The sequence below is a fragment of the Arachis hypogaea genome, chromosome 4, assembly GCF_003086295.3.
Source record: "Arachis hypogaea cultivar Tifrunner chromosome 4, arahy.Tifrunner.gnm2.J5K5, whole genome shotgun sequence".
Classification (NCBI taxonomy): domain Eukaryota; kingdom Viridiplantae; phylum Streptophyta; class Magnoliopsida; order Fabales; family Fabaceae; genus Arachis; species Arachis hypogaea.
The window spans coordinates 102,682,684-102,693,451 of record NC_092039.1 but is presented as its reverse complement, the minus strand read 5'-3'; the positions used below and the strand labels follow the sequence as shown (position 1 = coordinate 102,693,451).

Below are 10,768 nucleotides of genomic sequence, written 5' to 3'. Positions count from 1 at the left end.
ACGGAAAATTTCTGTTTTGTATTTAGAACCTTTGTACGTCAAATAATAATATGATACTTTGGAAATAATCTTTATTATGTGTGTTTGTTTAATTTATTTATAAATTTATTTATCATTGCACTATTTTAATTAAGGATATGTTTTTTTGGATTTCTTTAGACTAATCTCATTGATACTTTTAAAGTATGAAAATAAATAATCTAAGAATTAATTCAATCAATTTGAGTTTTATTTTAAAATTTGTCATTGACTAATAAACTCTTACATATCTGACAAAATTTAAGTCTTATCATTTGCTTAAGTGGGTAAACTGATCTGTTCTTTTATTGTGATATTTTATTTTTTATTCATTATAATATAATTTATTTATTTATTTATGTTTTCTCATTCTATTTATGTTTTCTCATACCCCGTATTCCTTATTCTGGCTCAATAATTGAGAAAAACAGTTTCATTTCATTTTAATCGTTTGCTGGGTTTATTATTCAACACTTGACAAAAAGGAGAGCACAAAGTTGAGTTTACTTGTCACAAGTATCTAAATGAGCCTATACTATATTAAAATTTTGATGAAAAAAATACAGACACTTTAAATAATAATTTTAAAATATATAATTATATAATAATTAATGAATACTAAATAAGATAAGTTTTAACTAATTTTAATTAATTTTTTTTATTATCAAATATTTTCATTTTGGTATTGTGTTCTTATTTTAGTCCTTCAGTGCTTCAGTCTATTATGAATTATTGTTAAGGTTTTCATGCGTTTTTCCTTCTCTTTCCTCATCTCCTAATATAAATGAAATGTACGCTAACAAGTAACAACAATACAGAGATAAACATTACCCTCAAAAATAAAATTCTAAAATATTTGGATTACAATAAAAATCAGCCTGGTCGATCTTAAAAGGAGAATTATAATAATGAATAAATATAAAAATTATAGCTTCAAAAGAATTAATGTTACTACTATATATAGATAATAGATAGTAAATAACGCTATAATTATAGATAGTAAATAACGCTATAATCTCCAGCAGGAAGTTACAATTTGATCATTTGTGTACCAATTTTGTTTCCTTTCAAAAATTTCAGGATCATATTCATATAAGGAAAATGATATATATATATATATATATATATATATATATATATATAAAACGCGTTTTCATAGTTTTTACTTTTAAATATAAAGTAACAGAACGATGGGTAATGTCCTGTCATTTTGAAAAGCTACATTAATTTGCATTTTGATAATGTTATGTAAGGATTTTATTAATTTGGAAGGGAATATAATTATATTGTGCAATTGTAAATATTTTTCTAGGGGCTGCTACACATACAACTAAAAAGGCCGTACAAGTTTTACAAGTTATCAGTCCAAACTTCATTAACACGCGCATTAACTCATTTTAAATGGAGCGTAACTACACGCGCCCCACTCAAACGGTTCCTCTTCGTCTTCTTCTTCTTCTTCTTCTTCTCTTCTTCTTCTTCGTCTTCGTCTTCTTCCTCTTCCTCTTCCTCTTCCTCTTCCTCTTCCTCTTCTTCTTCGTTTTTTTTTCGATTTTCATGGTTTTTGAAATTCTTCTTATTCTTCTTGCTGTACGTTCTTCTTCCTCTTACTCTTTTTCTTCTCCTTTTCTTTCGTTTCTGCATGTTCTTCTTCCTCGTTTTCCTCTTCTTCTTCATTTACGTCTTTTCTCTCTGTTTTCTCATTTTTTTTTCGATTTTTCATGGTAAAATCGTCTTTGAAGAAGAAGAAGCAGCAGAAGATGAGGAGGAGAAAGAGAAAGAGTTCATACATAAGATGTACTTCAACGAATTTTGGGTGTATTTTCTGTAACCCTTTGGATGTATTTGAGTGATATCTGACTGATATCTATGGGTGTATCTGATTCATATCTATGGGTGTATCTTACTGATATCTATGGGTGTATTTTTCATTTCAGAAAAAATGGCAAGCATTACAGAAATACACCCAACCGATTACATAAAATACACCCAAGAGATTACAGAAATACACCCAAACGATTACATAAAATACACCCAAGAGATTACAGAAATACACCTAAACGGTTACAGGAATTCACCCAAACGATTATAGAAATACACCCAAAAGATTACAGAAAATACACCCAAAGGATTTAAAGAAATACACCCAAAATCATGCATAATTCAGAACTCTTTCTCTTTCTCCTCCTCATCTTCTGCTACTTCTTCTTCTTCAAAAACGATTTCAAAGCTTGATGTCAAAAAACAATAGAAATCGAGAGCAACGAAGAAAGAAAACAGAGAGAAAAGCACGTAAATGAAGAAGGAAAAAGAGAAGGCAAGAAACAAAAAAAAAAGAAGAAGAAGAAGAGGAAGAGGAAGAAAAACGTGCAGCAAGAAGAAGAAGAAGGTGCAATGAAAACGTGCCGTAACAGTATGTGGAGGAACTAACGTCAACGACGAAGAACAAACCAGTGAGAAAGGAGGAAAAAAGAACGATCAAAAAAGAAGGAAAAGAAAAAAGGATGTAGCGCGTCGTACGTGGAGCAGCGCGTAATTTGATTTTATTGTTTAATGAACTTGTAAAGTATACAAGCCATTAGGCTTGTATGCAGAGCTTTTCCCATTTTTCTATCATTTTATGTGTTGGTCTAAGTCATAAATTATTTTCAAGACGGTATCTCCGCGATTACATGGAATAAAACCAATTAATTCATATATATATAAAGTAAAATCCATGTATGATGCCTCCTAATGCGATGAATTCTTCTATGGCCATAATGGAGAGGCAGGAATAGAAAGTTGAGTGATTCAAAATCAAGTCCAAATATAATCATCATCGGAATTGAATGAGTTGATTTGGAGGAAAAAACAATCATGGTCAGATCACGATATCAATTAAATAGAGAATTTCGAAAAAATAAAAAACAATGAAACCGCCACACCAACAGCTTGCAGAGCGGTTACTAAAAAATCTAAAACCCAGTGTCCTTTGAAACTGAAACTGAAACTGAACTCAACTCAAAAACCCACTGAAGAAGAAACAAGAAGATCATGGAGTTGGACCCCAAAACCATGCGAACCACCAAACCCGGCCTCAAGCCTCTCATCCTCACCCTCATAGTCCCCTTCTCATTCATCCTGTGTAACCGAATATGCAGTTGGTCAACTACTTTAACCCAATCCAGTGTTGGTCAACTATTTGACTTTCTTTCTGTCCCGTCTATTTGCAGGTTTCCCGCTGCTATGGAAATCCGTCGAAATCTACCGTTCTCCGCTCCCCTTCCGTGGAATAGAAGCATTCTCTTCGCAATTGGACTCCGAACCCTTACACTTCCGTTGCCAATTCCAAGCCATGTTCCTTGGTTTCAACTTCACCGCCTCAAACGACGTCGCAGAAGCAATTATCAACAAGATGTCCCTACTGAACCCTAACTCCTTGCAATGCGGTAATTGCGGTGCCTATGAGGTCTCTGTGGTGATTGATTCGGGCTCAAGTTGCGTGCGGACGCAGAATTCGAAAGCTCAGTGTCCGTTTAAGTGTGGTGAAGAAGTTGCTTTTTTTGGCGGGAAGTTGAGTGATGAAGATGTTGATGACTTGCTGAGGGGTTGTTTGGGGAATGTGGATGGTGGAGGGAACGTGTATAGTGTGGTGGTGGTGAATGGGGGCGACAAGGAGGCAGAGGTGAGGGCTGTGGTGGGGAAGTATCGGCACGCGTGGATACTCGGCCGTGTTTTGGAGGAGGAGGCGCTTTCGAGGGTGGCTGAAATCTTTGCCAAGGTGTTCATGAATGGTAGGAGTGAAGGGGATTTGATTCGCGCCGAGTTCATGCCGGTTGGTGCTGATGGCAGGATTGTTCTTTCCTTCAGTTTGCTCAATGCAGAGCCGCGGGATTGGATATATGATTGGTATGGATTGTGAAAACTCTAATTCCGTTGGAGTGTTCTTGTTGTGTTTTATAGATAACATGCATTTGTTTTGCTATACTGGGAATTTTTCTAGATATGCTATAAAAAGTTTGGCATAGAGAGAACTTGCTTTGAAATGAAATGTGGAGTTCACAGAGATTAATGGCAATGAGGCTTTAAATGTTACATTGTAGATTGTTGTTGAAATTTATTTATTTATTTATTTTTTTGATGTCCTGTCATTAAAAGTATTAACTTAGTTTTCTTTGGAATCATTTTAAAGTTTCTGTTGTGATCTTAATGTAGGAATTTTCGTGAAATTGATGAGACTCTGTTGCAACCTGTGATCCAATCTTTGCAACCTATAGCAAACATAACAGTTGAAAGCCAGGTAATTCTTGTTTGCATGTAACAACTAAAAAACATTCTACGGTTTATATTTGGTTGATTTTATAATTATTTGTAATTGGCAGGTTTTATACCATACGCAAATGTCTTCATTTTCTTACTGGGATGAGGTGCTTGGAAGCCACATTTCTAGTACCAAGGATCTTCCTTTCTTTGTGCGCATTATCTGTGCCTCTGACTTATGATTTAGAATTTAAGTGTACTTACTATTTAGTTATAATGCAGCCTATCAGATAAATCACAAATTGATGCTTTGATTATTTAGAAGTATATTCATCTTTTGAATTATGCAAGTCTTGTGTAAATCTGGTTCATATTAAGTGAATTCATTATCATTGCTAATGCATTAAAACATATCTGCTGAGTGTTCATATTTGTCCTTTTTCATATTTCATTTCATGTCTACCTGAGAGATGATAATAATATAGTTGTAGTCAATTGACTGTGTTGAACAGGTTAATTCTAATGAGTGGCACTTGGATACTTCAGTTGCAGCCGGTGGGAGATCTAAACTGTTGCAACTTGTGGTGTATATGTTTTAGCTCAACCCTAGATTTATTTTCTTACACTTTCCAGAACCTAATAATTTCTTTTCTTAGTTTACTTTTGAATTACTTCTTTATCTCATTCTCTCTACCAGTATACATATTCTCTAGTGTGATTTCAATGTAGTAGTTGTGTTCTGCATATAGACAGAGCTTACATTGCAAGTTTTCTTGTTCATAATTCCAGGTATATACCATCAGCAAAGGAATGTCCTCTCCGGTTGGAGCTTCCAAATGGAGACCTGTCTAATACTAATGGATTTATATCCCCAGTTATTTATCTCATCTTCAAAATCTCATTATTTAATGTTTCTGTATTGTTACATGTATTATAAAATTGTCAAATTTATTGTTGTTATGAAGAGGCTATTTTGGAATATTGTAGATGTGGGGAGGTGTTGTTGTATGGAATCCCCAAAGCTGTAAAAAAGATTTGGAAAGTAAGGATTCAGTCAAACATATGATTTCAACCCAGGTTTTCCTTTCACTCATGAATTGCCGCTGTTTAGTAGTTTGTTAACACTCATATAGGAAAAACTTCTCACTATATACAATGAAAGTAAAGCAATATTTGGAGTATTTTATTTTATGTGTAATATGTTTATAACTTTTAAACAAATACTTGATAGATTCTTGTTCCAAACCATTTAATTTCAGTAAGTTTTATTTTATTTTGGTGTAGATAATGAATATTATGCAACTGATTTATGCTGGTATTCATGTATCCCACTGTTGTTAATTTTCATAAATTCATTTGCTGAACATGGAATCATGCAAGTCATGAAACAGGATATCCAGAAGCTTTTTGGAATTCTAATGGGTCAGTTGCGGCAACTCCTTGGTCTTAAGTCTGATAACCTCTATGTTGATCAATCAGGCACATACGTTCTCCAAGGGAGTGAAAAAGGATTCACACAATGGTAAGAGTGATATGTTAAAATATTAATTGCATGGTTTACAAAGTAATTTTCTTTGTTATGTTAAAATAATTTTGAAAGCTTGTTAGCTTGATCATGACTACATGTTTCAACATGATTTTGGGAGGGCTGAATGACAAAACGAGCATTATATTTCACATCAATTTCCTTTTACAAGTTCCTGTGTACATCTTCATGGGGGAAATAATTTTTTTATTAAAAAGTTTTATAATCCATTCTGTATGCTTTTGGTCTTCTACAAATGGTTCCTAAATGAAATAACAAGACAAATATTCCTGCTTTAGAATAGGCTTGGGTAATAATCATATTTCACAACGCTTGAGGGGGATGCTACAACTCTCCGAGGCATAACAAATTGCAGTGCCTTTGTTTCACTTAAATATTTATCTCTGTAAAGTAATATTTGTTATTTTAATATTTTTTCCATTTTTTCAAAGAAAATAGTCCTTAATAGATAAAATGTTGTCAAATTAGTTCTCATTGATGTTGATTATATGTAGGGAGTTGGATATTTTGTCACGGAATCATGTTTGCTTTAATCTCTATTCTTGTGCGGCAACACTTGGATCTCTTTCCAGATTGGTACGTATACTCTTATCTACCGAGTCTGTTAACTTCAATCTGGCTAGTATCTAGCGTAAGCTTCTTAAACTTCAATTCCATGCAGGTTCAATCATTGCCAAGGATGATTATCACTGATGAAATTGGAAAAAAGGTGATTGTAAATGCTTATTGGATGATATTTTGGTTTGAAACTGTAGTTTATCTTCCAATGTATTAAGAATGATAAAGGTTGCTTGTGTTAATTCACCTTTGACTGATTAACTGATAATGAAAATTTCATACTCTTGTTAACTTTAAATCCCTCCCCTCCTTAACATTATGTGTTGCCTACTTGGCTTTGACCAGGTGATGATTTCTTTGGAAGCTGCAAAATTTGCTCAAAGTAATGCATCTGCTGGAATTTATGATGCATCTGCTGGTATGCTTTCTTTAAGCTTATGTTTGATTTCAAAATCTTGTTAGCGACTTTGATGAAGATTTTTATACTGTTGCCTAATGCTAAACATGATCAATCTCTTTTCTTGTCAGCATCATCAAGGCAAGCAAGATCTCTGGCAGAGGATTCCTTTTTTCATCCTTCAATTATGTCTATCAGTTATTATTCATATTGGCATTCTTTTATCATCTATACGGTTGGTTCTTTAACTCTTCATCTTTGTCCTAAATACTATAAGTTGATAGGCATATGAGGGTTGAGACACTCAATAATTGAATGATTCGACCATATTAGGGCTCATTTTTTTTCCTATTGGCATCATAATTAGGGAATGCACATTACGAGTCAACATAAGATGTAAACATAACTCTGGTTTAGTTTGATGACATTTTATCATGAAGTGTGCACATAAAAGTTGTAAGAGATATGTATAGCTCATTGTCATTTCCTTTTTGTTCATGTAACTCTCAATTCTTCTGCTTCTGTCACTGGATTATGAAAATGAGCACGATTATAATTTCGAAAGCTTGATCAAGCACGACAAGCATTTCACAAAAAAGAACTCAGATGCACTCATAATTTTATATTACAAGTTGAAATATACTGATTTTTTATTTCTACTTTTCTTCTAAATTGCAGCCATATTTCCTGCTTGTTATGAAGCCAGTCATCTTCCCTGTTTTGAGTGAATGGAAAAGATACAAGCAAGAGAATATGAAGTTTGTCGCATGGAAGGCCAAAGCAAAGTAACATAAAGCAGGTTTCCATGTAATTTAAGCCTAATGAATTACTAAGTACTTCAACACAACTAAACCCCTCTGGAACCCAAAAATATATAATCAGGACATCATAATGTTATGAATCCTCAAATCCTGAATATATATATATATATTTTTTTCAAAATGTGTAAGTTCGTAATAAATATAAAACAATTCAATATAGGTTAGCTAATTAAACTAATATCTACACAAACACTAAAGTACATTCTCTCCTCCATATTAACCCTGACATATATTAACCTTGGTCGTTTTTTTAAGTAGACCATGATTTCTTTTAATTTTTTTATTGGTTTATTTTTAATATTTAATATTTGTATATTTATTCTTCATAAATTAGTTTGATTATAGTTAAATATATGTCAAATTATTGGGGTCATAATTTATAGTTTTAATTTAATATATTATATTTTGTAAATTATATATAATAAGTGTATTTAGGGATAACAGTTCTATCCGAACCCATAGGTACTCGACCCACCTCGGTCCAGCCAGATTCCGATTTAGTTTTAAGGTGAAGATTGTTGTATGTATTTGTATAATGTATACTAACTTTTGAATCACGATGAACCATCTGAAAGAGCCTAGCAGCGGAAACGACAACAATGTCCAATACAAGAACAATATGGAAGCACTCACAACACAATATGTCAGCAACTATAACAAGCAAATATAGCAAGTAAAGCAATAACAAGAACACACCAAGATTTTAACGTGGAAAACCCCCTCAATGTGAGAGGTAAAAACCACGGGTCGTCCAGACCAATGAAATAGCTCCACTATAATCAAATGAGGTACAAGAGATCTCAAACAAAGCACAAAAATGTGCATATAACTAGCCAAAACATCAATGCACCAAAGCTCACAAATAATAGGCAAGAAGATGAAATATACCCAAAAAACAGAGCTGATGTCGAAGCCAATTTCTCCCTCTGCAGACCTCCAATTAAAATCTCCACCGTTCAGAATGAAGAACAAGATGTGAAGAATCTACAGTTCAAATTTCACGTCGATCCAACGGTGAAAGAATGAGAAACTGCCGTTCCAAAATTTCTGCTCTGTGTAAAAGCGGAAAACCTAATTTCTCTCTTGCGAAACCAATTTCTCCTACTGCAAACCTCCAATCAACATCTCCACCGATCAGAATGAAGAACAAGATGATAGGAATATGCAGTTTAAATTTCAAGCCGATCCAACGGTGAACAACTAAGAAACTGCCATTTGAAATTTGCTGCTTTGGACAAAAACGGGAATTCTGTTTTCCCTCTTCTCTCTCACTTGGTGGCTATTCTCTCTTTCTCTCAAAAGACCTCAAAAACTGAATTAGGGTTGTGACACTAGGGTGCAAGAATACACCCCTAAAATGTTGGGCTTGGGCCTCACAAAGGAGAGAAAAAAACCCAGCACCATCCCCATCATTATGCTTGAATCTTACTTTTATTACTTTTGACTGAAATTGCTCATAGCCAGAATCCAAACTTGATGCTCCAATCAATCTGAAAAACCGTTCTAGCATGGGAAAAAAGATTCCACCATTCTAAAAAAAAAAAAAACTCTACCATTTTAAATTTAAGACATTTAAAATTTGAAATTTGCTTCTTATTTTACTTTTTGATTTTTTATATTTTATTTCTTTGAATTTGATTTTGAGAAGCCCTATTTCCCCTTCCCTACTTCACGTCCCACCCTCTTCCTCTATAGAGCTGCCTACATATATTCTAGTGTCATGCACTAAGAAGCTCATTATATATGAGAAATTTGATAATTGAATATGAGTGAAATTATAGCTAATGAAGAGTTGCTTTGGTCGATACCGGTGAAAAATTGATACGGAAATAGGAAAAACAAAAAGCTGAAATAAAAATGGGGATGTTCATATCAATTTCGCACCCTGGTTCTGTTCTTTTGGACTCATTTTCCAATTACCCTCTCTCGGTTTATTGGAAAAAATCGGGATTCAAATAAGAACTTCCCTAACAGCAAGAGTACCAAAATTATTTTCTTACAACTTGTGTAGTTAAATAGACAAATTCCAAAAATACTCTAATTAATAAATATAATGGTAAAAATTAAATAATTAAATAGTAAAATTTTTATCGTAACAAAATCTCTAAAAAACTCTTTTTTAGACAAAAAAAATTTACGGAACTTAGTTCAATAAAAAAATTTATTATTAAAATAATGAGTACACAATCAATTTTTCTAGAAATATTAGCAATAATTAACAAAATACATCATTAAAATGGATAAAAATAACATAAATTCTCTACAAAATAAATATTTTAAATTAGACAAAAGAAAAGACAATACAACTAGTAAGTTATATTTTAATGTTCATCTCTATACTAAGATAACATACTAAAATTTTATAAGAAATAGAACAAATTTGTCAGTTTAATGTCCAAACAGACCTAGCAACGCGAGGTGAAGGGAACCAGGAAAAGAGGATTCCGACGGTGGGGTTTGACACTGGCTGAGGAGAAGAGTTTGTTGGCGACAGTGGCGCTGGCCAGTGGCTGGGAGAGAGAGAGGCTGCTAGAATTCCGTCTGTGGAGCTCAGAGAGAGAGAGAGGCTGGGTGGTGTGTGTGAGAAAGAGAAGGGAAGGGTTTATGTATTTTTTTATCTTTTTTTTTAATTGAAAATAAAAAAAATTGTTTGGTTCAAACGGTTTACTGATTAATTGCTAGTTTGAACAATTTGTTACTATTTTTGGTCAGATGATTTTTGTTTCAATTGAATCAATTAAAGGATTGATTTTCATTTAATTCGGTTGAACCGATCAATTCGGTTCGTTTTTTAAAATTTTGGTTATAAATAAAAAATATAAGATGGTATTCCAACAAAGATTTTACATTTATCTTCACGTGAAATTTTTTTTTTTTACCCTTGGATGAAGAATTGTAAAATTAGATTTTAATATATTATAAAAGTGTTACTTTTATTTAAACTGTGATCAAATAACAAATTATACTTTTATACAAAATATTTTCATAAAAAGATATTTTTGGCATCTTCGTTTGAAGAGCTCCCAAAAAATAATTCATATGCATTTACACTGAAGATTGATGTTATATAATCCATCCATGAAAATCAGTCCCATGAACTTGACAACTTTATTAAGTGATGGATAACTTGGTGTTAGATTACAACAATAATCATTCTGAAGCAACAATGTATAGATCCAAGGTTGATGA

The 10,768-nt window shown here is 32.9% G+C and overlaps 1 protein-coding gene across 9 annotated transcripts; it reads left to right on the top strand.

Annotated features, from left to right (window-relative positions):
• The first annotated feature begins 2,749 nt into the window (after positions 1-2,749).
• On the top strand, positions 2,750-7,854 carry LOC112797088 (uncharacterized). Of its 9 annotated transcripts, none has more exons than XM_025839845.3 (13): positions 2,750-3,142; positions 3,231-3,906; positions 4,213-4,297; positions 4,380-4,469; positions 4,770-4,843; positions 5,047-5,131; positions 5,245-5,334; positions 5,649-5,779; positions 6,298-6,379; positions 6,465-6,512; positions 6,707-6,779; positions 6,890-6,993; positions 7,437-7,854. In XM_025839845.3, exons 1-13 carry the CDS (start codon positions 3,052-3,054, stop codon positions 7,545-7,547), a joined length of 1,740 nt encoding a protein of 579 aa, XP_025695630.1. In that variant the 5' UTR covers positions 2,750-3,051; the 3' UTR covers positions 7,548-7,854. The 9 variants fall into 9 exon arrangements, with proteins under 9 accessions (XP_025695630.1, XP_025695633.1, XP_072091871.1 ...); XM_072235770.1 differs by having other exon boundaries at positions 2,859-3,142; positions 5,245-5,299; positions 5,638-5,779; XM_072235773.1 differs by having other exon boundaries at positions 2,871-3,142; positions 4,380-4,424; positions 4,770-4,812; positions 5,245-5,299.
• Positions 7,855-10,768: the final 2,914 nt, after the last annotated feature.